The sequence below is a fragment of the Strix aluco genome, chromosome 6 (genome assembly GCF_031877795.1).
Source record: "Strix aluco isolate bStrAlu1 chromosome 6, bStrAlu1.hap1, whole genome shotgun sequence".
NCBI classification, from domain to species: domain Eukaryota; kingdom Metazoa; phylum Chordata; class Aves; order Strigiformes; family Strigidae; genus Strix; species Strix aluco.
The window spans coordinates 11,937,118-11,963,122 of record NC_133936.1 but is presented as its reverse complement, the minus strand read 5'-3'; the positions used below and the strand labels follow the sequence as shown (position 1 = coordinate 11,963,122).

The 26,005-nt window shown below is 43.5% G+C and overlaps 1 protein-coding gene across 12 annotated transcripts in view; it reads left to right on the top strand.

Moving 5' to 3' along the window:
• The window catches only part of KALRN (kalirin RhoGEF kinase), a 526,665-nt gene that overhangs the window by 482,838 nt on the left and 17,822 nt on the right, over positions 1-26,005 (top strand). For 6 of the 12 annotated variants that reach the window (XM_074828701.1, XM_074828707.1, XM_074828703.1 and 3 more), the window contains 7 exons: positions 335-412; positions 1,344-1,529; positions 5,069-5,240; positions 9,620-9,858; positions 10,762-11,009; positions 14,261-14,384; positions 15,740-15,799. In XM_074828701.1, the coding sequence (XP_074684802.1) occupies positions 335-412; positions 1,344-1,529; positions 5,069-5,240; positions 9,620-9,858; positions 10,762-11,009; positions 14,261-14,384; positions 15,740-15,799 (1,107 nt within the window). Of the gene's footprint in view, positions 1-334; positions 413-1,343; positions 1,530-5,068; positions 5,241-9,619; positions 9,859-10,761; positions 11,010-11,883; positions 11,965-13,180; positions 13,226-14,260; positions 15,185-15,739; positions 15,803-16,881; positions 17,006-26,005 lie in introns of those variants that run through there. The other 6 variants (XR_012623758.1, XR_012623760.1, XR_012623759.1 and 3 more) reach the window with 6 other exon arrangements.

The window sequence follows — 26,005 nt, the reverse complement described above, 5'->3', positions numbered from 1 at the left end:
GTACGTTTTCATGTCCTGGACAATAGTGCTGTTATCTAGTGGCACTTTATACGGGGGAATGAAAACTCCAGTATTCCTTTGACAATAGTTGAAGATCCCGCTGGTATTCTAAACGTGGTATTTCTCTTAGCTTAAGTCAGAAGATGAAGGCGCAGTCCTGCATTGTAGGTGCACCATCCTCTTTTAGACATTACTGTACATCTTCAGTGCGTGAGGGCCTTGCCATGAATAACTGCTAGCAGTGGTCGTGCTATTGAAGTTCATTATTTGACACTTTGCTTTTAGGAACCCTCTGATTCTCTTGTAATAATACAACGTCCTTTTTCCTTAACAGAAAGCAGTTGAATTAATGTGCCTTGTACCGAAACGTTGCAATGATATGATGAACCTGGGTCGCCTCCAAGGCTTTGAGGTATGCATTTGCATTCTGCTTATAATAACTAGGCAAGGAAAAGTATTTTATCTTTCTATGATTGTCTCCCTACTCCACTCTGTTTATCTAGTGCTTGTTATTCTCCAGTGCTGAACTGCATGCTTTGGTGAGGTTTCAAAGGTGGGGTTGATACACCTCTCACTCTAAACTTGTGACAATGTATCTATTGTTTCTCAAAACGTGAGATCTGTAAAAGCTTCTGCAAGCTTGAATTAGACTTCTTATATCTATTGCCAGAGCAAAATAAGTGATGAACCAGACTGCTCTCCTGCCAGAGCAAAATAAGTGGTGAACCAGACTGCTCTCCCTATTAGAAAGGTCACCTACCATTAACATGTTAATAGCTTCCTCTGAGTTTGACAACATCCAGGAGGGGACTTGTGAGCTATAACCCCACAGGTTACAGCTTGTGGTTTGTAACTAAGCCAATGCAGACTTTGGCAGTCCCGCTGAGATGTCTTATCTCCAAAACGAAGTCAAGTTTGTCTTACCGTCTTATGCATTGTAGCATTCCTGCAAACAGGTAGGTCCTGGTTTTTTGCACCTTCAGAGGTGTTGTGTCATTGACTACTGGCTTAGGGGGTGATGGAGAGCTCTTGACTAGAGGGAATCCAAGGCACTACAGTAATGAACTACATAATGGGAACAGTGTTTGAAATGAAGTATACAAAACACTCTACTTGAGACCTCTTCCTTTTGGTTTTATGCACAATCAGTGGCGATGAGAACAAAGAAAACCTGTGTTATTTTCCTTAAACCGAGGTCTTGATTTACAAGATTGCTGCTTTGATAACTTAGAGGGGATATGTCTCACATGAATTCAGTGCTGCATGGAAAACTTGGACTGCATGAAACGTAGCAGATCATGGTGGGTCGGGGTTTGTAATGTTGGTGCCTGTCTGCTTCTCAGGGCAAGCTGACAGCTCAAGGCAAGCTGCTGCAGCAGGACACCTTCTACGTGACGGAGCAGGATTCTGGAGTTCAGTCTCGACCGAAGGAGCGTAGGGTGTTTCTCTTTGAGCAAATAGTTATCTTCAGCGAACTCCTTAGAAAAGGATCTTTAACGCCAGGTTACATGTTCAAGAAAAGCATAAAGGTAAGAAACAGGGATAGGCATATTCTGGTTGATGGTCATGTAAGGAAATCTTACCAGTTCTTTATACTGTGAGACTGGTCCATCCTGTCGTAGGTGTACAACAATTTGCAGAAAATATTTGCATTTACCTTTCAGTGGACCAGAAGCTGTTAAGACCATCTCTCAGTAAACCACTGGGTGTCTAAATTTACCAGGTAATTTTTACAAGGAACAACCAGGACAGATCCTCTCATTCATAGCTGTGAGTTAGCAAATATTGCTACAAAGCCTGCAGTAGTCGAAGAAAGTATACAATAGTTGCTTTTAAGCATGATCATAAAAGGTGGGGGAAGGTGTAGTATCCAAAACAGTAATCTTAGGTCAAACTATAAGTCAGTATTAAGCCTCTGTGTGACATTACTGGAAATACTCTCCCTAATGGGGGGAGGGCTCTTAGTACAAATATGAATGTTGCAAGAAGGTAGAACTATTTTGAAAACAAACAAAACCACACACAGTTCTAAAAATGCAGCTATGAGGAATTATAAAACCAGCTAAACTATAAAGAAAGTTTTAAGAAATTAATTTTGATTTTAAATAATCTTTCCAAATTATGGGGCTGGGACTAAAAGTAAAAATAGAAAGTAACCAGGGAAAATACTTATTTGTTTATTTGTTTGTTTAAGGGGTTTTATGCTTGTTTAACAAATGCTGAAATGGTGAGGGTGAATTGGTGCTACACCTCTCCTGGTAGAACAGCCTTTGCTGTGCCTGCAGAAAGAACAAAGTCACTAGTTTCTTTGAAAGTCTTGATCGTTCAGAGCTGAGAAACCAACCTGGGATTGATTTCCTTTTCAAAATACAGGTTAAAAAGAGATGTGGGAGAATGCATTGTGTTTGCTCTAAATTTTAAATGGTACATTAATATGAAATAGGAGAGAACAATATCAAGTGAAATAATGCATATTAACCATGTATAACTAAACAAATCTATGATAAACAGCATATTTACTGAAATGAGGACATCATCTTGGTTGACAGAAACTGCAGCATTTGTTGAAAAGCCTATATCCATTTGCAAGTCAGTGTATTTCATAGTTTCCAGCCAAATAATACGCTATAAAGGAGAAACCTAAAGTGTACAAATAAACAATCATCTTGATTTAGATGATCAGCTTTGATTATTGCTGATTTAAATTGTTATTAAAGTTGGAGATAGAAATAACATGAATCATTTTTACTTCGGTTTATTGTATGTATAACAATGAGGCTTTTATCTGCAGGAAACAATTCCTGAATTGTATATTGTAGATAAAGAGGGAAAAATAAATCTCTCCTAATGTCAATAAAATTAGCTTGCCTCAAGGGTATGAGTTGCTTTTCTAGTTAAACAGTCTATGAAAGTAATGCTATTCCCACTGTCTGTGTTTAAAATTTTTGTGCGATAATTTTCCAGTCCCTCTTTTCTTCCATTTGGCAAACAGCTCATTCTCCTGTTGAGTGCCTACAGCAAGTGTGGGATCCCCCATGGCTCCATGTGCATCTCCCCCACTGCAGTGTGGAGTCCGTGTGCCGGCAGCTCTCACACCCTGCCTCCCAGCCCCTACTTCAGCTTCTGGCTGCTTTTGCATTTCTCTCGTGCTTTCCCACAGAGATGAGCCGTGGCCCACAGTGGAGCAGGACCATTCCCTATAGCAAGACCATTCCCCGCCTCTCTGTGCCACGGGCATCCTCACCTTGCAGTGGAGCCTCAACTTGAGCTGGGCAATTCCCTGGCAAGAGGCACTTTGTCCAAAGGTGTCAGATAAACAGGCCGCCTCATCACCTGTGTTTCATAACCCTGCCCTAAAAGTGGGCATGCAGAAATTGAATCTGGTCTGAGTTCCTAAGCCAGGATTTGAGGAGGCTTTACACAGTCATCTAGGACCAAGTTTCTTTGACCTTGGTTCAAGTGCTGACACGATCCTGCTGGGCAGGTTGAACCCATCTTCACAGCAGTCATCAGGACTGAATAGCCATCTTCGGCTAGCTTTGGTACCATCTGTGGTCGTGGTGGTCCAGTTCTCTGGGAGACACTCCCTGAGAGATGTAAGCTGTTTCCCAGCTGGTCACATCCTCCCACACAGGAGAAGGACCTGGCCCGCAGTGGAGATCCCATTTCTTTCCTCTGTGTCACAGCCACTGCTGAGCATTGAGGTCTCTCCATTCGAGTAAGAAGCGCATATGACTTCAAGTGCAGCCATTCTGGTCTGTCAGGTAGATGAGGTTCCCAAATACTGTCCTCCAGGGTCTGTCACATTCAGACTGTGATAGAAGCTTCAGCATGATGTCCTACGTTAGTGAAGAACCGTTCTTTATGCAGTGAGGTAGTTAGAGTTCAGAAATCGCATTTTCCTTCTTGGATATTTCTCAGTTGGATACCTTTCAGACTCTCAAAATACCTAAGTGAGTAGCCTTGGTAATACGTCTCCCTGAGACACAAATAGGAGGCTAGGGACTCTGACCTACAAATCTTTTTCCTGGACTCATACCAGGATTGATTTGTTTGCTTTGGCTATCAAGCAGAGGAGCAAGAGCTCAAAACAAGAGGAAGAGCACTGTCCAGGCTCACTGTCTGTCCCTTTCCTTGTCCCCGTGTCAGAGGAGTTATTGCATGTCCCTCTAACTTCAGAGGGACCCTCAGAAGAGAAGGAAGAGGCTTCTTCCATCTTGTAGTTTGGATGCTGGGCAGTATTAAGATGTGGAGTGGATCTCTCCATACCTTGACAGATACTCAGAGAAATTGGAGATAGACTTCTTCTAGGAGCCCATTATTGTCTTAATCTTCGGAGCTGTCTACTTTTGACATGAAGACTCTCTTTTTTTGAGACTATGCCAACCTATTCTTGTTTACTATCATAGATATAAGTAGCTCAGGAAAAGTTAAAGTTATGGGTACACTCAAATAGAAACCTCACAAGGGCAGGACAGCAGCCAAAATTGCCATCCATGAGATTTCCAGAAAGAGTATCCGTGACTACAGTCAAATGACGTGATTGTGCAGAGATGGCTGTAATCTGCTAGAAGCAGATCTATTGGAGCATTGGGGGAGAATTGTTCTTTTTTTTGGTATATCCCTGTGCACAGTCCATTTCATTTCTAAAACGCTGTAATGACTGAGACTGACTTTCCCATGGAGGATAAGAAATGTAAACACTTATTTAAATTGGAGGAATGATAGGCTTTGTTAACATCTTAATAGGAACATTTTAACTCTATTTATGGGTTACAGTAAATTTTTAGCACATCAGTCAGATCTATGTTACCTTAAAATAGAAGTTGTAATTCAAGACAAGGCAGGTGGATGTCTGGTACATCTGTCAGAGCTTTATTAAGCATCATATTTAAGCTTAAGATTTATCTGCCTAAATCTAGATGAGGCAGATTCTTCTGATTATGATCTGAGAGTCTGTTATTGGACTCAATTATTTTCAGGAACTTTTCACAACAATTTTATTCTGATTCTTGAGTAATGTTAACTCATGGTCCATGTAACACATGCTTACCTTGGCTTGTTTCAGATGAACTACCTTATCATTGAAGAAAACGTGGACAATGATCCCTGCAAGTTTGCCCTAATGAGCCGGGAAACATCAGAGAGAGTAATTTTACAGGCAGCTAATCCAGAAATTCAACAAGCTTGGGTACAGGACATCAACCAGGTCCTGGACACACAAAGAGATTTCCTAAATGGTATGTACATGGTCTTTGCTCTGTTTCCCAAACTGTGACCCTAAATGGGATTTAGAATCTTTGTGTCTTTGTTTCCTCTACGAGAAAAACATTCGGTGACTTCTTTTCATAAGGTAAATCACGAGGAGAAAACTAGACCCAGTCTGCCTGTCATTAAGCACTGGGTCAAGCCATATCCACAGAGTACATGGGAAAGAGTCCTCATAATTTACAGCTGATCTTTGAAAAGAGACCACCTCAGTGCCACTCTAGAGAAGTCTCTGTCTTGCATGCCAGGTCTGCCTGGTGGGAAGATGAAGAATGGGAGAAGGGCTGGGCAAGCCTGATCTGAACTGCTGTGTGGCCCTGGAGCCCACCCTGAGAAGCTGCTGGAGCCCCATCTTGCATTAAAGACTGCATGTCATTCTGGCCTGGCTCCATTAGCAGCATCTTGTGGACTGTTTTTGGCAGCCTACTGGCTCCCTGCTTAAATAGGTGGTGGGTCCCTGTGCAGTTGCCATGCATATATCAGTCAGGTTCATGTTCAGGTCTCAAGTCCCTCCATCAGTGATGTGCCTTTGCTGGTACATTTGTGCAAGATCCTTTAAAAATGCTGGGGTTTGCAGGGCTGTATCACCTGGTGCTTTCCATGCTACAGGGAGATTTTAAATCTAATCCTTTCCCAAGACCATGTTGAAGCCAGGTTGCTATTGTATCTACACAGTATCTCCCACTTACTCAGAGTAAGGCTTAACCCCAAGAACCTCCTGTTCAACGTCACCACGTGCTACAAGCTGAGGACATGAGGTGGGATGAAGGCTGCCTCACCATCCACCCCCTTACAGGCCCAAACTGTGTGGGGCAGCAGCTGCTTTCAACAAAAAAAAAAAAAAAAAGAGAGGGCAAAGAAACATCTGGGCTTGTTTCTTCTAGGAACCATGGGAGCTGTGCATGAACAGGAGCCTTTCCAAAATGTCAGCTTTGCTTTAGGAATAGATTTGGGGTGGTTTGAAATAATATTTCAAATTAAAGCTGTGTTTCTAAAAAAACCCAGACAAACGCACATGATCAACAGAAGTGTGTATTTTGAAAATACAGAGGAATCAAATTCAATTAGCAATTTTAGCTTGTTCCTGCTCATGACTGGATGAGCGAAAGAAGAGGAACCAGGACTAGAGGAAAAATCTAAAGATAGTATCTCTTTTGTTTGTTTGGAAGCAACAAAGTGGGAATCATTACTTTGGATGCTTCCAAAATTGTTTTGCACTATTCATTTCGAAACAGCTTTTGTTATGGAGTTTATATTAGAAAGAGTTCTATATTTAAAAACTTATTACATGTTCAATGATGAATCTTATTTGCTTGAATCAAAATGTTTTGGCTTGGCACAATCCGTTAGCTTTTTTGATTTTCGAGTTTTGGTGTTTAGTTTTGTGGATTTTCTGTTGCAAAATCTGAAGAGGCTCTTTCAGTTCACATCAAAACAAAGGTTCCCTTTTCTTCAATGTGGAGGTTTTTAAAATTTTAATTTAGCTTAGTTTTACTTTTCATAAGTTAACTGGCAAAGGGTTACAGGCAAAAGCTGTTTGTGACAGTTCGAAAACTATGGCTGAGAAGGGAAATAGTGTTTCATCTGTGATTCCAAACTTGATATTGGGTTTTCGTGACTTGGAATAGAAATGGCCTCATACAACCACTGTAAAATGATTCTTTAAATACATTGGTGAAATGAGCAGTCTAAGTTCTCCAGTTTGACCAACTGGTACCAAAACTTGCTGGTTTTGTGTTGGTGCAGTTGGCTTTGAATGAGGGATTATTGGAATAAAAATAAGTTCCACTAATGTTTATCTACAGAAATTTTTTTTTAAACTTTATGAGAACTCCACAGACAGTACTGCAGGGGTTTTCTGTCTCTTCCACATCTTTCTCACTCATTGTTTTATTCACTCTTCATTGTATTATTCACTCTTATCCTCCCAGGACTTAGGCCCTGTAGCCCCTTTTTCTACTGAAGCATCTTCATAACCCCTATTTAGCTCATCTTCTGTGAGGCCAGCAAGGAATTTGATGGGTTAGGAACATAATTGTCAGTATCTCTAAACCTAGAAGTAAAAATAGATTTATATTAAAACACAGGCTTAAGGATTTACTTTAAACCTATAAATAAGATCCAAGAAAATTATATTGTATCCAGTAGAGCCTGTCCAGTCCAGAACAATTTAAGTGGCTTTTAGGATGTAATCTTATTGAGGCTGACTAATCTTTAAATACGTTCTTTAGCTTTGCATTTCATTAAAGCGGATGTTTTCTGTCTTTAAAATCATATTAAATCCACACTGAGCCAATGCTGCATAAACTTAATAACAAAATATTCCCTGTGAATTCCTGCCCAAGCTGTCTCTGATTTTTTTCTTTTCAACAGGCAAGCCCTAAAGAGTACGGGGCTATATACAAAACATAGTATTTGCATCCACAGTTCATAAATGTAAAACTTGATGCAATTACACTGTAATATTCAAGCTTTTAATATTTTTCCTTGGAAAAGCAAAAGCTGCTAAGCTTGAGAAACAGACTGTGCACCAAATGATTGGCTATAGTGACTGTTCTTTTGTTGCTTTAAGAAGCAAGCCGTAAACAAAATATGTCACTGATGGATATATTTCATAAGGAAAATGCCATTTATCTGTACCTCTTCTTTAATCATGTTTTGTGGGGGGTTTTGAGAGAGAAAGAGAGAGCACGCAAGTACATGGACACTGATTTTTGCCAGAAGCTTGTAAGAACACTCACAGATGTTGAACAGGAGGCTGGAAGCCAGGCATCGCTGTGACAGTTAATGGTGGAATTAGTAGTCACAAGTGGACACTCATCTAAATGCCCTTTAAAAGCGCTGAGTAGGATAAATTGTTTTGAGATTGATTGAGAAGTATTCATTCAGATCTTACTGCTAAAGAGCTTGCAGCCTAATCTACTGTATGTACTAGAAGAATGTCACCATCACTGTCAAAATTGTCAAAGTTCTCCCCAACCTTCCTTCTCCTCTGTGGCTGATCTGCAGCAGGACCAAACCATTTTCAGCTGCAGTTGAGGTAAGCGAGTGAAACTGGCAGTCACTGTGGCATAAATACGAAGCACTTTTGTGACAAGGGTCACTGTGTAGGTTTTGGAGCCAAGTAATCGACCAGATTGCTACAGGTCTATGTTTGTGTTCTTTTGAAGAAAATGGTGATCTGGCATTCTCTTTGATTTTTTTTTAGTCTCTTGTTCTTTAGTATTAAGTGATTTCTTGTTGGAGTAGTCCTGCTTTTCTCTGGAAGTGGAATGCTAGAGAGTATGCTGTGTGGTGCTGAGCCTTTCTGTTTTTCTTTCCTTTTCCTCTTGTTGGGAAAGACATTCCTTCTGTTGTGGTTCCCTGGCTGGGCTGATGCTGTGACATTATGTCCTCCGTCTGCCTCTTGCTAGACTAGTCTCTCTGCATTCCAGTAGGTTTAGTCTGGTGCAGTACTAACTGACTATAAATCATCCATTAAAGCCACATGACATGCAAAAAACTAAACCCATAGGTCTGGGGATGGTAGTCTGAGCCTAGCAAATCTGTTTCTTTCCCATTTACTGTGAGTCCCAGCCCTGATCCCTTCTCCTCCAAACATAACAAATTCTTTATTTCTTTACCATCTGGCATTTTTATCCTTCCTTTTCCCAGTGTAAGCTCTCTCCATGACTATGTAATGTACACTTTTACAAGCAGACTCTCTTTTAAGGCTTATGAAGCTGTTTAATGTTGCTTGTGAGTGTCTACTGGAGAGGTCTGGACTGCTGGGATTAATGTCTTTGTGCTCCCTATACTTCCTCACTTACTGGTCATTTCCAGCAGTTTGAACCAAAGTAGTTAATATAGAAAGCACATAGAGAGCTAAGTTGCAGTGCATCATGTCTGAAGAGTATTTAGTAGTCACATTGTCTTGGGAATATGCAAATGAGACATGGGTCTTGACCTGTGTTTTCTGGTGATAGCAAAATTGACTGTAAATGAGCTGTGCATCTCTTATTTGGGCTTTCATTTATTTTGACTACAGGATGCAGTTAATTTGTGCAACTTCAAAGAAAACGAATGCAATTAATAAAAGCTATAAATGGCAACTATTTTAACCCACTGTGTTGGTTAGAGAAGCTGTTCTTCACAGTAGCATGAAGTGCTGTGTTCAGTTCATGTGCAGTACAATGTAACATGCTTGTGTCCTGTCTAGCCATGAACGTGCTATGTGCTTCCATGGGTGGCATCTCCTGTCCATTTGGTTTGCAACTTACGTGTCTGTTCCGATTGAATCACCCCACACACTCTCTGCAGCCCTTTGCAACATCATTGAAAGCATATAGCTAATTCTTGTCCTCTTTTGCAGCGCTACAGTCTCCCATAGAGTACCAACGCAAAGAAAGTAGCTCAGCAGTGCTGAGGCCCCAGACCGGTAGGGTCCCTCAGCCCAACAGCAGACCCTATTCTTCTGTTCCAGTAGGGTCTGAGAAGCCTTTGAAGGCTACAAGCCGTAACCCATCTCTCCCACCCCTGAAGATATCTACCTCCAATGGCAGCACAGGGTATGAACACTCACAGCCCGGAGACAAGTATGAACAAAGCAAGGTACTGAACTCATCTGATAAAACATGATCTCATAGCCCATTTCATATACCACAGATGATCTGTGAATATAGCTTTAATTATCAGCTAACCAGGTGAACAGGAATCAACATACTGAAACAATGGTATAAAATGTGATTAAGGTTTAAACTGAGACTGTGAAAGCTCTGGCACCCAGATGGGTGGTACTTTGGCTGGGAAGTGGAGACAGAGCCTGACCCTGGAGCCTGGAACGCTGATCCCCGTGTTTTTTGGGGCACTGTTTGCAGACCTGGTGAACTGAATATCCATTTGCAGTACTGGCAGCAGCAATATTCAGGCTTCTCTAATATCCATTAATCACCCATTCCTGAAGAGGTCTACTCTGATGGTGTAGAAGAGTTTAGACTTTTTCCCACGTAACAGCTCGCAGGGTGCCAGCTGAAGGGTGTAATCTGGGTGCATGTGCACTGCACACAAACCACCAAAGAGTCAGTAACGATCAGCGGTGTTTGGACCCTGCTGCTGGCTGTGGTTGACCAAAGCCACTTTCCAATATGACCTACATTTAAGATCATGAGATGTGTGAGTATTCATTCGGCTTCTAACGTTGAGCTTTCATTGATCCTTCCCCCCATTTGGCTCAGCCCAGATCGTTCATCTGTAACACCATACAAATGAGAACATTGTTGGGGCACCATTGCTAGCAGCTGTGAAATCCAATGTGAAATAGGAGGCTGGTTTGTATCAGATCACTGCCGCCTTTCAGATCCTTAAAATCCTTTTCTACCAATGTGAACTTTAAGAGTTTTGTATCCTTTGCCCTGGTACAATTAGGCTGGAAATGAAGTAGTGGGATTGCTGCTGGAAAAGACAGGTTCCTCAGTGCTGCCCGCTCACCGGTTTCTGTTGTGTCCCTTTTTGCAGACTGATTTGGGAGGGTGCAATGGGACCTCTTCCATGGTGGTGGTTAAAGATTACTATGCACTGAAGGAAGATGAGATCTGTGTGAATCAAGGAGAGGTGGTTCAGATCCTTGCTATCAACCAGCAGAACATGTTCCTGGTGTACCAGCCTGCAAACGACCACTCTCCAGCCGCTGAAGGATGGATCCCTGGCAATATCTTGGCTCCCCTCACTAAATCCACTACAGATAATACCGACGGAAGCATCAAGTAAGTGCCATGTTGGCTTCGCTGGGAGCACTATGTGGATTTTTTGAGGAAAAAAATAAAATAAAAATAAACAAACCCAAATGGTAGGGAATTCCTGCTGATTTTTATCTACAGTGCCATTGGAACAAGCTGAGTGGTCAATCCGCAGCATCGGGCAGCCATGGTGGATGGCTCGGGTTTTGCTTATTTTCATTTTGTGGGGTTTTGTTTATGCTTTGGAGAGAAATAAAACCATAGACAGTTAAAGATATGTTTTACGTTATGCCATTTTACACCAACATGGATCTGCTTGGACTGGACTTATATTTATGTTGTATTAAGTTACTAATCTATATATTGGTTATAACAGCATCTAGCAAAAAAAAAAAAAAAAAAAACACAAAAAAATCCAGGCCCCGTGTTGGACAGAGCTTCGCTTCTCAAGGAGGAGAGATTTTGTTGTCTATGGCAATTTTCTTGTACAGCTTGTATCTTTTTTTTATTTTATTTTCGTTTGGTTTGGGTTTTTTTCTGTTCGCAGTAACTTTTGTAATATATTTTTTGGTTTGCAAGACCCCCATCCAAGTACATTCCTGTATAAAGTATTTTGCACTATTTAAAAAAAAAAAGAAAAGAAACAAACTCATATCGATGAAGTCAGGTTGTGCAATATAATGGATAGTCGCAATGTTCATCATTGTACCTGTAATGTAACTAATTTTAAATGTACTATTTTAAATATGTAAAATAAATTTTCACCATGAGCATGTTTTAATGAGGTAAAAGAACTAGTTTGACCCTTTTTTGGTTTGGTTTTTTTTTTGTTTGTTTATAACATTTTGTTGCTTATTTAACAAATGTGTGGATATATATATTTTTCTTTTCTGATTTTTAGAAATTTGTCAGTCTGAAATGACTAATGCAAGAAAGTGGGGTTTTGGTATTAAATACAGAAGGTACAACCCTCTTTTCAGTAATACCTGTTGATTTCTTTTAACATTTAAAATGACTAGATAGTAATGCATGATGTATGCTACAAATTGTGTTACCTTACATGAGTACCTCAAGGCACAGAATCGAACACAAGGAAACATTTTGTGACAGATTCACTAAAAATAATAATTTGATCTCTGCTGCAGTTTCAGTTAAGAGAAATGATGACTTTACCTGTCAGTCAGTAATGAATGCTCCTATGAATTGCATGTTAAGCCAAAGGAATTGCTTAGCACGTCTCTTGCACATCTGCCGCGGCCATTCCCGGGTTCCTCTCTAACCACAATATGCAACCATGTGCCCTTAGATTCATCCACGGCACCAGGCTGCTGGGGAAAACTCTGATTTCATGGCAGCTGTACAGTCAAATTCTGCGTCAAATTATGTAGTCGGATGAATTGTGGCCAGGAAGGCGTAACAAAATTGAAAGACACATGCATTGCACTTCTCTCTTTCTCACTGCAGTGAGATTTAAGGTTGTAAATCATGTTTTCGTACTCAAACAGCTAAAACAACCCTGAAACCAAAAAGATGCTTGAATAATAGAAGTCTTACGGGTAAAAAATGACCTGGAGCTGGTGTTGTGTTCAGCCCTGTCTAGTCTGCCAGATCCTATTGACTAATTAGTATAAGTAATAAAACTGTTTCTTCTGTTGACAATTACTGTACACAAAATATGTGGTCAATCCAGTAGCGTTGGTATCATGTATTATTCACTGATAGGTCAGGGAGTCCATCAGCCACGTCCTTGACTCTTACCATATCTTGAAGAAAAATGTAACAGTCCTGAAGTGTTGGATAACTTCCCCCGCTCTGCACATCTAATTTGGACCTCCTTCAGAAACGGCCAAATATCAGACAGCACTTGCTGTCTGGCTGAGACGTGCAGGGTGCTCTGGTGCTCCTTGTGCTCAAACACGACTGCCTGTGCCAGCTGTTCACAGTGGAGATACTAATCCTGGTTGCAAAAACAGTCAATATGACCCAATTCAGTCTTGTGTTCAGTGGCAGCCAGCTGCTGGGGGGCCATTAGTTTACTTTTTTTTTACTTTGAGCTATTGTACAGCTCCCATCAGGTGCTGAAGTATAACCAAAAAACGCTTAGGAATCAGACGCCGTGTTCATGGGGGAGCGTCAGCTGTGTGGGGCACCCTTTGAGTCCTACCTTGCTAACATACTGCGTTTTATTGGCATCGCAGGTGATCGTTGGATTACATGCAACTTACTTTGTAAAATGTATCAAGGTACTGTAGACATGACATGTGCCAAACATTGGGCTTAAACATGCAAATCAAATTTGCATGACTTAAAGGTGGGCAGATGCTTTGAACCTGGATCCCAGCTCATCACACTGCTGTTTTGAGAGCTTTCTGCTTTGGACAACATACCCCTTCCCAAATCCCAACCCCCCACCCCCCACCTGTCCACTATTTAAACCAAAAGAAATCCATATTAAGAACTGGTTTGTTTTTTTCTTAATTTTTTATGTCTGCTTTGATATGCAATTTCTGTTGTCAACACAGCATTGCTCTTACAAAGGGTGACATGGTCTATTATTATTTTTTTCCAAGAGTAGGGTCATAGGAGCAGTAATGAGGGGTGAAAAATGTACTGGAAATCGTGACTGCTGTGATGCTTGCCAAAAACCGTGGACCAACTGATGTCCTCTCTAACCGGATTGGCAAAATCAAATGGGAAATTCTTGGTCTTGAGAGGCACAACAGATCTTGTCATTCTAGAAATGACTTATCTCTTGGAAAGTCCATGATGTAGCTCCTGTTTGTTGAGCTACTCATGTTCTGAGCAACATGTAGGGAGAAACACCTTGAATTTCTTAAATTTTATTTGCTCTACTGAGTAATCTATTAAGACAATTCCCATGTATTTACATTTGTTTCACTGCTTTTAACCAACAAGACTGAGGACCAAATTGATGTTTTAACTGTAGCAAAAATAAAATAAATTTCTATTTGTGGCAATGCGACAAAGTCCCTGAAACCAGATGACCAAGTTCTAGTTGCCTGCTTCCATCATGGACATTATTTTTCCTGCTCCATGCATTTAAGCAGCAAGTGTGGCACAACATCTGCTTCGCAGATCTGTTTGGTTTGATTTTTAACTTCAACTCTCATTGCTCAGATTGAGATAGGCATATTGCTGGTGGCTTTCACCTTCTAGGGAATTGCAGTAATCGCAAATGTGGATGCTGGTTCCCCTTTCCAAATCCTTCCTTCCTGCTAAGATTTGCCATTTGATTGCTGCATTTTTTGGTACAACAGGAAGTCATGTTCATGGCATACCCTGCGCATGAGAAAGCGGGCGGAAAAGGAGAGCAGTGGCAAAAATGAAGCCAATGGGCCACGTAAATCCAAGGATATTCTGGGGAACAAAGTCTCTGTTAAAGTGAGTAAGGCCATCTGAAAGCTGTGTGCTGCTCTCCTGCTTCCCATCCTTTTCACCCCCTATAGCATCCTCTCCTGAGAGAGGGAGGGGGTGGCAATTTTGGGTTTGTTTTTTGGTGTGGTTTTTTTTTTTTTTTTCCACTTTAGCTATCTTTTTTTTCTTTTTTTGTAGTATCTATTTTAGCAGGATTTTTGCATGCAAGATAAAATGCAGCCTTTGTTTTTCATTTTCTTTTTCCTGGCATCCCACATGGAAGTAAGTAATCTTCATTAAATAAACAACTATATGTATGGTTAAATAACTGTTCTTAAAATTGAGACAATAGTGATTTACTGACCTCTGACCTAGCCCAATCTGCAGCTCCATCGGAGCCGCTGCAGTGGTGAGAAAGCCCCTGGGTGAACCAACGGCCTTACTGAAGTTGATGAGTTCTCTTCAGGCCAATATTTGACCACATCTTAAGATAAGGGGTTCTCAACCTTGAGATGCTTCAGATTTTTGGTCTGGGGAGATGGTCTCAATGACCTTTTTCTTTCTGTATTATCAGACCAGGCAGAGATACTGACTCTGTCTTGCCAGGAGAGGGTCTCGTGTGTGTCTGTGTGTGTGTGTGTCTGTGTCTGTGTCTGTCTCTCTCTCTCTGAGATCTCCCAGTATGGAAAAGGTTGAGAACTGTGGGGTTAAGCTCCATCTTCTGCTCTGGGTGCCTGACTACTGTGCTCCAATTCAGAGGACCCATCCCTATAAACCGACCATGAGGCCTGCTCAGGACTAATGTGGGGCTTTCCCTCCTAACAGAGGCAAGCAAACACTCGTTGTGATTTTGACACAACCAAAGCCCAGCCTTGATTTAGGAAAGCACTTGAGCATGTCCTCTGGATCCACCCCTCTCCAGGAGAGCCCATGATTAAGTGTTTTCCTTTGCAGAGGCTTTCCGTCTTGTAAGCCTAGTGAAATAGCCATGGCATGTGCAAAGGGAGGAACCCTGCCACTGCAACCCGGGCACCCCTCGCACCCCCTGCGCAGCCACCCTGCAGCCAGCCGGGGAAGGACTGGGCCCGAGGGAGGCTGTTGCTCCAGCATGGTGGCCACAGTTCTTCCTCCTGTTGCTTCCTCGCTGTTTTTACTACCCGAACGACTTGCAGAATCACTGCCTCTTCTTTGGCAAAAGCATGTCTTTGCCTTTGCTTCCCCTGTTTTGTTGTTGGTTTGGTTTTTGTTCGGTTTTTTAGAGCACTTTCTGTACTGTTACCCATTTCCATGCTGCTCACAACTCCTGTGCTGCTCTGCCCTGTCTAACCAATTTCTCTTCTAATCTCTTGTTCTCTTTCTTCCTCTTCACGCTGCCAAACAAGGAGACAAACAGCTCAGAGGAATCAGAGTGTGATGACCTTGACCCCAATACTAGCATGGAGGTAGAGACAATCATCCTTGTGATTATTTTTTTGTTTCCAAGAACATGTGCCTGTTTTGAAATGCCTTTGCTGAAAGGGGAGCTGGTGGGTCTGTATCGCTCATGGACATATGTGCCAGTTAAATGTGAGTCACACAAAGCACCAATTCTGGTTTTGCCAAGCGTTGAACTGGAATTTGGGTTGCTGTTGTGGTGGGAGCAGTGGAGGAAGCTGAGGAACAAGATACTGCTGAGCTGGAGGCTCACATAGCCACCCTTAGTAGCTGTTTCCCACCTGGCACCTCAATCAGTGAAACAATAATGCATGCATGTCAACTGCCAATAAATGTAGCAACTTTCTATATTAAAAACACCCCTTATCCTGGCAATACGTGCGGAGCTGCTAGTCAGGCTTGTGTTACAAATCACTGGAGCAAATGTTGGTGCACCACGATGAGTGCTTTAAATTATCTAGAAGATAAGACAAAGTTTCTTTTTTTCTCCTGGCAGAGTGGGAAATTGCATTTCTGTAAAGGTACTGAAGGAGTATGGTAAAACTGGCTACATGAATGTACCCATATCACAGACAAGGCTGATGCAGATAGGGGGACGCAAATTATGATACGTTACACTACTCTTTTTCCAGTGTGAAGCCACTAGTTCTAGTGCAGTGACCAGGACACGCCTTGTTGAGAGAGCTTAAAATCATAAAGAGTTATATATCTGGTTCTCCTCAACATCTTGCAGAACCCATTTTTTTCTGTGTATAGTGACAACACCAAGCATTTGTATACATTGTACCAAGGCTGAAAGAGCCTCCTACTGAAACAGGCCAGGGCAAGGTTCAGAGAGACATAAGTGATTTTGTAGAGATGACAGGGCAGGCCACTGGAGGACAGGGTTCTCTGTGTTCTAGGAGATCTCCAGGATGTTGTTAGCCAGGCTGCACTATAAATATCCTGCAAAAGAAAGCTGATCTTCCTCCTGGAGGGAAAAAAAAAAAAAGGGGGGAGAAGTGTATCGAGATGTACCACCTCAGCTTTTAACCTGAAGTCTCTCTCTTATTTTAATTGTTTTGGCACAAATAAACCCATCTTTGAGAAGGCGATGTGTACTAAAGGAAAGCTTTTGACCCAGCTGACATCCTGGAGATTGGATGGTCCTTATCGCTAAAGCTGCATTATTCTCAGGAGTGTGTTTGCGTTTAAGAGCATTTTACCAGTCACAGGTAACAACTAGAAGTATATGTATTTGTTACAAGGCAGTGCCCAGTTATTGCACGTGAGTCCATGTAAGCTTTAGATCACTGAAAATTGCCCTCTGGACTAAAAGGTGGCTGAGATACAGGTGTATTGTACAGAGCTAGGTGAGAATCACCATTCTTTTTGCAGAGGATTTCTGTGTTTTGACTTTTCTCAACAGCAGGAAAATGGTATGTTTTAAAATTGTCAGTGGAAGGTATCTGAGTTCTTACACTGGTGGCATTTCTTGTTATTCCCAGCATACTCCACATGGATCTTTTTTGTTTGATTTGGGTTTTTTACCATGGTCCAGTCTACTGATCTTGCCTGCCTCTCTGAAGTTCAGGAGATAAAAGCCTTTCTATTTAAACCAAAAGACACTAATGTGAAGTCTTAGCTATGGTATTGAATCTGCTATTGGGGGAGTAACTACATGCCTAATACGTGACTTGATTTCACTCAGAAACTCCCTCCTGCATCTCCCAGGTCACTTACTGGAGGTGACTGTGCCTGTGCTGCACTGCAGTCCCCAGGAGCCACGATGTTCCCTGTGGCTTGGAAAGCTCAAGTCTGCTTCTGACTTGGGGCTGAGCAAATGTTTAAAATCGCAAATAAATAAGAGTGCAGTTGTGGTGATGACTTACTAAGGTCACACTGCTCTGCAAGGAGCAGCATGGCCCTCACTTTGTTCTGGTACACCTGCAGCCTGGAGTGAGTGTGGTCAGATTGTTGGTCCGGCTAAGAAATATTGGGGGGGAGGGATTGCTGGTACCCAATATAAACTAAACAAAATTATCGAGGGAGCAGAATAAGGGAGGGCTATAAAACGCTCATGAATCCATAGAAGAGGCCATGGGGAAGTCTAGTCTGTAAAGGTCTGGCTTATTCACTACTGGAAACCACAGTTGTTCTCCCTTTCCCTTCATTTTGAGTGTTTTGATGCTCCTTTTCAAACATGTTATGAGAAATGAACTATATTAAGGCCTTGGGAGCTAAAGTCTTTTCTCATTAAAACAGAGGCAAGGCAAGGTACTTCCACCACCAGAGCCTGGTTCAGGGCTTCAACAGTCTTTTACGCTTTGTGTCCTAGGCTTAAACAATTGTTAAACAGCTGTGCCACCCCTCCACCTCAACCTGCGTGTGCAGTGAAAATCAGCATCTCGCCTGGTTTTCCTTTCCCTACTCCGCATGGTACCTCCCAGTGGAGCCACTGGTGAGCTCCCGGGGGAGCTGGAGACAGCGTGAGTGGCTGCCCAAGGAGGGGGATCACCTTCTCCTCACACCTGGCTCAGCTCGTGATGGATTTTATAGACACTGGGAGTGCTGGTAGGAGAGCTGTGTCCTGGCCAACAACTCTCAGAGGTGCACGAGGCCCTACCTGTGTCATTAAGGTGGAGTCGTCTGTACCTGTTATTGCAGCCAGGTAATAACAGGGCAAGTCACCTGGCTTCTCTTAGAGGACTGTCACCCCTGACGTCCCTCTTCCTCCCACCATGCATGAGAACGTGCACCCAGTGCTGGAACAGAGAGCAGTTTCTACATGCAAAGCAGACATATTAATTACTTGGAAATGTCAGTGCAATTTACCTCCAGCCTACTCACTGCGCAACAAGTCGGTAAGCTGGTTGTAGTACCCATGAAGTCCCACAGCTACTGTGGTCTTTCAGATCTACCTTTGCTTGCTATTCATAAAATACTACATATGTGTTCAGTAGATTCCAGATTTCTGAAGCACTTTGCCTTTGTTTCAAGGGGAAACATAGACAGAAAGAAATGTGGAGAACATATATAGAGAACAGGAAACTCAAATTCTGGGTGACTGTTTAAAAGAGCTAAAATGCCATTACTGTGGTTTTGCCCCCACAGGGACATGCTGGCCCTGGAGAACTTTCCATTCATTGTAACTTTGATTAGAAAGAGTATCTCTTGGTGGATGTTTCTTTTTTTTATTAATATGTAATGAAAGCCATTAAGGATGGAAATGAAATTTCCCCCCCCCCCCCTAGTTTTCTGCTTTTTGCTGTTGTTTCACAAAACAGAAGGTGCAAACTCACCTGTTAGGCACGTGAGTGTAGGAGCAGGCACTTAAGGAGCATGTCTAGCCACGGGAGGGATAGGAGTAACCTATATTTAAGAAAGATTGGAGACTCCCTTTCCACATGTCTGTAGCTAATTGCACAGGGACAGGCGACTCCACTTCTGGGAAGAAGGTGTATGCCCTTGTGAATCAGTAAATACCATCCACACCCAAGTCTGAGGTCCTGGACAATGACGCAACTAATTGTCCTACGATTCTGTGTCGTAACGTCTCATGGGGTTTTGATATTGCTAAAGGGGTCATAAGTCAACTGTGCAGATCCCATCAGGCTACCTCTCTTGTCTGAGTGAGTGTCCTTACAGCAGTCAGAAGACCTGACTGACCTAAATGTCACTAAATTTATCAGCAGCTCTTCCAGGCTTTGGGGTGGACCTCACATGTAGGGATCTGACACGGCTCCAGACGTCTTGTTTTGCACAGCATGACTCCAACTGCAGTGCCTTACAAGCAACCCTGACCAACACCCAGCTGTCACTGTCTAGTGTTTGTTCCAGTTTCTTAGCTGTGCAAAGGAGAGATGACCCCGAGTCAGTGGAAGTGCCATCATTAGATTAGTGAGCTGGGCTGTTGCCAAGGTACGTAAATTGGGCTTCATAATCCCTTTTTTTCAGTTATGACATTTTAGCATGCTAAGAACCTCTCAGAGACACTTAAGATAAGCACTAGGAAACATCCTGTAGGGAAGAATATCGTGTTAACACCCCCACAGTCCAAGTGGTTGAGTAAGTAATGGTTTGGTGGATACAGCATTGGCTCCAAGTCAACACTCAGCTCAGGCCAAGAATTCCCAAGTGCCTTAGGCAAATGCCTTCACCCCCTGCCTTGAGTTGTCCATCTCCAGAGCAGATCTAACATACTCTTTTGGTGAGATCTTGTACAGTACTGGTAAGAAAGCCTTTCCTGGCCTGTTATCACAGTATGAACACGTACAATCCTGAGAACCTCCCATGTTTCCCTGGGGTGGCCTCCATGGCTGACACCACTGTCCTGCTGCCCTGAGTGGCCAGGGATTGCTGAGACTGACCAGAAGGGTGGCTCATTAGGTGTGACATAGCCTGAGGTGGCAGCGCAGGCACGGTGGTTTAGCTTTTGGAAAAGGAAGGAGTGACCTATTTTATCTGCAAGGAAGGGATAGAGTGCTACAACACAGTGCCTGGAGTACAAGAGACATCCCACAGCTACAGCCGTTGAAGCACACCAGCCATTAGGGCCTCATAGCAGGAGCGTGATGAGGGCAAGAGGACTTCATCAGTTATTATTCTCCCATTTTAAATTATATTTTCCCTTTGGCAGCATCTATCCATGCATAGCAGGATCCTTATTTGCTCCTTTTATCAAGAAATTTGTCTTGTTAATTTGTTTCTTCTTTGGGGGAGGGGAGGCTGGTGACACTGTGAGCTTGTCTCCTCAAAAGTCTTAAAGTAAATGTTGACCAAGTCAGAGACGGATTGATAGATCTTTTCCTACAAATTAGTTGGCTTAATTCCTCTGTAACCCATTTAATCTTTTTCTGAAAATCGGTTTGGGTTTTTTTGGAGTGATGGAGCAAGGAACATGCTGCTGACTCTGCTACCAGCATGTGCAAATGCGTCAATATTTTATTTTAACTCAGTGAACAAGAAGTGCCATGAATTGTTTACAAAATGCTGAGCTGCTTGTCTCGGAGTAAACATGCCCTCTACTGTTTAGATAAAGCACAGATCTTATTACAGAGGGCTTGGTTTGCAGCCTAGCCTTATGCATTGGGGGAAAAAGTATTCTGACTCCTGTTTTCAATGCAATTCCTTAAAATAGGACTTAAATGCGGCATTGGAAAAATCTGGGCGTCCACGGGGCCCTTCTGTGTATTGCATGTGTCTGGGCTAGGCTCAAGCCTCTTCCAGGGAGGTGGGTTAGGCACGGCGAGGACTGCAGTGGAGAAGCAAACTCTGGCCAGGGCGAGAAGCCCTCACAGGCAGCCGAGCTGCGCTTGCAGGGCATTTCAGGACCGGCCGCTGGCATTGCAGAATGGTTTTTCGCTCTCCACCAGATACAGCATGTGTGCACAAATGAAAGATAAGCTCTTGCTAGGAATTAGGGCAGTCGGAGTCACTTTGCCAGTGGAGTCACTGCCGCAGATGCCTTTCTATCTTTATAACATGAGTTTAACAAACCAGGAAAAAAGTGGCCCAGTACTGCAAAATGCTGAGTTGCTGGATGCAGCACCTATGCTGCTTTTCTAAAGCCTGACCTTACACTAAGTTACACTTAAGTCACTTAGATCTAAGTCCCTTAGATCCCTGCAGGTCCCCAAAGGCATTCAAGTATGCACTTCATGTGCCTTTCTTGGTTTGAGCCCTGAAACAGCACAGGCTGGAGGGGGAAGAAGCAAGGTCTATTTCTGGCTTTTTTATTGAATAATGCTGACCCATCCTCCCACTTCTTTATCTCACCCCCCGCTCCCTCCCTCCAGCTCCCTGTCTGCCTGGTCAGTGTTAGACCCCACATCACTTGAGCAGAGGCCGTTTGGTCTGCCTTTGTCACCTTGTGTGGGGTTCTCATTTTCAGCCATCATTGTACGGGAAACAGAAATGCTCCTGGCTGCAGAGGGAGCGTTACAAGTTTTCACCTACCCTGGATCAAGCTACAGGTATTTCATCCAATGGAAAAAATAAATCTATCTCGTTTCAACTATATTTATGTTCCTAGAAAAAAGAGCCAGCTGTGTTACCTGAGGACTGTCTGCATTGCCAACTGAGTTTCATCCCTTAGGCTTTGTGTTTGCCTGGTGTGGGCTGATGCTGAAGGTGGTGTGAGAAGTTTTTATGTTGGGCAGTTCCATCCCCATGAGTTTGTTCGCTTGCAGACCAGACAGGCAGTCACAGTGGTGCAGGTGGTGGTTGCTGGGATTTCTTCAGGGAGCCCTTGTCAGCATGAGACCCTGGGCTGCCTTCCCCTGCTCGTGGCTGCGGATGCTTGGCTGAGGGCTGGGCTGTGAGATCCTCATTCAAACAGGGGTTTCAGGGCTGAGCCTTGTGCTGCTTTTCAGAGAGAAGAAAAGTAAAACTCTGCAAAAGCCATATAACCAGAAGTGGTTTTTTTTCCACCTGGTAATCTCAAAGCAGTGCAGAGCATTCCCTGAGGGAGTGCTGCGCAGAACCCAGGACTCCTGCATCACCACAGCAAACACCACCCGCTGCCCTTCGGCTTGTGTGGGAGCTCCCTAGGGTGAGCAGGGGCTTTTAGAGGAGGAAAACATGTTGGAGAGGGCAGCCTGTCACCATCTTTTCTCTGAGGGAGAAGTCCCTTGGGTTTGGAGCCCACCGTGTTTCCCGGGCGAGCATCTCTGGCAGCATCATGTGCCATGGGTGCAGTGTACTGGCCCCTGAGCCTCGGTGGCTGTGGGGTAGCTGCACCCCCCTGCCCGTATTCCCCGTTTCAGTGCACAGCACCTCACCAGGCTCGCCAGCAGCCCGCCCCGGGCCCCTCGCTGGCAGGGATTTCTACTCTTCAGAGCAACGCGGCTTGGCTTTCATCTCTGTGAAAAAGCCCTGAGAAAGAGGAAGAGAATTGGGAAGAGTTACTTGCACGGATTTTAACAGCTTTTCCAGCTTTTTGCACACACCATCATTTTCAAGAAGCTCTGGGAGGTGCTTGGCAAGTCCATCCATAAGGGAAGCCAGCCCCAGCACCGGCAGGAGGCTGTGCGGACAAGCGGTACGTGAGTTCCCGTCCTCCGAGGGCAGTGGGGCCACGCTCTGGAGCCCTCCTCCCCACCCATGGGGATTAAAAACCTATTTGGCAAATGAAGAAATCATCTCCAAAGGTCTTGCACCTAATCTAGAAGGACTCTGTGGAGTCTGTCGTGTCCTGCCATCTGCCCATAGCCTGGAAACCTGGCCGGCCTGCAGAGAGAGACAGCGAACCCCCGGGGCCTGGGAGCGGATGTGTGAGCCAGTGGAGCTGCCTTCTGGTCACAGATCTGGCTGTGAACCTTTGCTTTCCTATTTCTGCCCTTCCCACCCCACATTTGACCCCCACCTTCAAAGTAGACCTAATCCCGTTCTCTAATTAGTGATGTTTTAAATCACTTTGATAGCACTTAAACATTCTTGGGCAAACAAGCTTTTATTTTTGTCTAAGCTTACAGCAAGCAAAAGCTGCAACGTGGATGTGGGGGTGTTGTTAGGTTAACATTTTATTAATTAACAGATGAGGTTTTAGCAAAGGAAATGTAAATTTTAGCCATAAACTCTTTCTAGCAGCGGTAATGTTCTTTCTGATATTCCCATGGTGAAGCAAGGGAAAAAAACATTGGTAAGACAATTATTATAAATGACTGTGCCTTGGAAGTCATTAGAAATGTAGCATTATTTATTTATAGCTATATCCATTACATTCATCATTGTAGCTGCATCTTCTGATGAATCCTTTGGAGTTATAAAATTAATATAAAGCTTTAGGAGCATTTCTTTCTCCTGATCTCTAATCCTACAAGGATGGAAATCAGTGAATAATAAAGGAGTTTACTGCATGCTGCAGGGAAGGAAGGGGAGAGCTTTGGAGGATAGATGTGTATTCCAGCTAAGCCAAAAACTACAAAAATGAAGATGTATGTGCAAATGAGCTGATGCCTGGGGTTACTCAGCTGATAAGTGGATGGTCTCACTGAGTACAAAGTGGCAAGTAATGGTTATCCACAGAACAGCGTTTTCTTCCTTTGCTGTGTTGTGTGAGTGATACAACCTAATCACAAAGATCCATCTTTCCTTTTCCACATGCACAGGTTGGAGAGAAAATGTTCTTCTTCATCCAGTGCCCTCTTGTGCCCCAATTTCTTCCTGCCTATGGGACTGAGGGGGCCGTATGTGGGTCCTGGACCCTGTGGAGCAGCAATTGCTGCCTCTAAGCCCCTCACCCTCTCGGAGGCTCCCAGGGTGGCTGGCCAGAGGTCCATGTCCTGGTGTCGGTACCCAGCTGCACCCTTCAGATGGAGCTTTGTGCTTCCCCAGTGAAACCAGGGCCAGGAGGTGCAGCCAGGAGGAGAAGGACTTGACGTGGGACCCAAAGAGCCTGGCTGGCTCCCTCACCCACTCAGGCTCCTGCCTGCCGAGCCGAGCCGTGCTGTCCCATTGCAGGGGGGCACGCTCTCCTTCGCCCTCACCACCGCAGAGGTGTCTCCAGCATGGCTTTAAAAAATAAGAAGACCTAATTATAGTAATAGTGCTGAAAGAGTCCTCTCCAGGGATGTAGGCAGAGGTTGGCTCCTCCCAGGATGCTGGGAATGGAACGTCTGAAATCTCAGCACTCTTGGGAGCATGTGAGAGCCCAAACCATCACACTTTTGCCCAGCAAGTACAGACCTTTAGGACTGACTGGTGACGTGGTAGGGACGGAAACCTGCTTTGTCCACAGGCAGCAGCCCCTACTCATTTCTGGAGTGCAGAGTATAAAGCACTGGTTGTTTCAGCTGGTACCATGAACGCTGTGTTCTCTGTCGATGTGTTCTGAAGGATCAGATTCTGTTTATTGCTAGGACAAAGGATAGTCTCAGTCTCAGACAGTGAGGAATTTTGATGTAAGGTATGTTTCTATGGGGAAAAAATGAACCTTTGTGAGTGGCGCATCCATGTTATGCCTGGTTCATTTGGGCTTTCTGATGGTGAAGGGGAAAGCAGACCCTGAGGTCTCAGTGCTGGTACCAGAGGTTTGCCTGGGGCTATGAAGAAGGGCTGTGAAACCAAAATGAACCTGAATATGCTTGAGTGCCTCTTCGAATGGCACCCTGAGCCATTCACCTTGGAAAACTATTTATAAAGCCAAAATATAAATCTTGAAGATGTACCTACATTATTTTGAAGGGTTATTGCTTCTGCTTCATGGCCTGGTTTCTGAGCCTCTGCAAAAACTCCCATCAGCTTTGGCAGGCTACGAATTAGGTCGCTGCTTCATTGGCATCTTCCAAAATAGCTCTGAAATAGATAGTAACAAAGATATTTAAGGCAACATAAACCACACTTGGTGTTTATGGTGCTTGATATCAAATTATTAGTTTGAATTTGGATAACAAGGCCTTATGAGATTATTAAAACATTTAATGAGGCTAAACCCTCTATACTCTTGTACACCACTGTGAAGTTAGGGCTGATGCTGCATGTAAGAACTTAATGGTGTTGTCTTTGCTTTTCCCAACTTTGCTTCCAGGGTTACATGAGGTAATTGGCATATATAGGCCATGGAGTAGCTTTTCAAGTCTTTGCTAACTTGATCGATTAACTAGTTAGATAAAATAACTCTCAGTTATTCAAACCAAGTTTCAAGTTAGAAAGTTCCAAGCAGTCCAATGAAATGAGTGAAATTTTACTTATTGTGATAGACCAAGAATTGTTGCAGGACTGATACTTGCCAACAGTCAAAAAGAAGGCAGTATTTCTGTTTTAGTGCTTTACTTTTTTTTCCTGAAGCTAAGCAGAAGTTAAAAGATGTCTCTCCAAAGCTGGTTAGTGGCCAGAGTGCTGGTGAGATGCCTCAGGTGTGTGGTGACTGCAGACGCTGTGTGACGTGGGTCTGGAGCCGGGCACAGGGGGGCACAAACCACCTCCAGGAAGATGAGTTAATGGCTTGGGCATTATCACCCAAGCAAAGAGAAAGCACGTGCACCCTCCTCAGCCTTAGCGTTGTGCCTGTTACCTGTGATGCTGTATCAGAGTTCAAGAAGCCGTAGCTTTCATTTACTTCCCCAGCTGTGCCTGGGCTTGTTCTGTTGTTGCTAGGGCTTGCTGTGTCAGCCGGTTGTTAGAGGTTGCTTGTAGCCACTGGTCAGTGCTTCTGCGGTTCTGCTCAGGTTCACCACGGTACCTTGTGAAACCAGATGTCTCTTTGTCACTGTTTAGAAAAATAAATGCTTTTA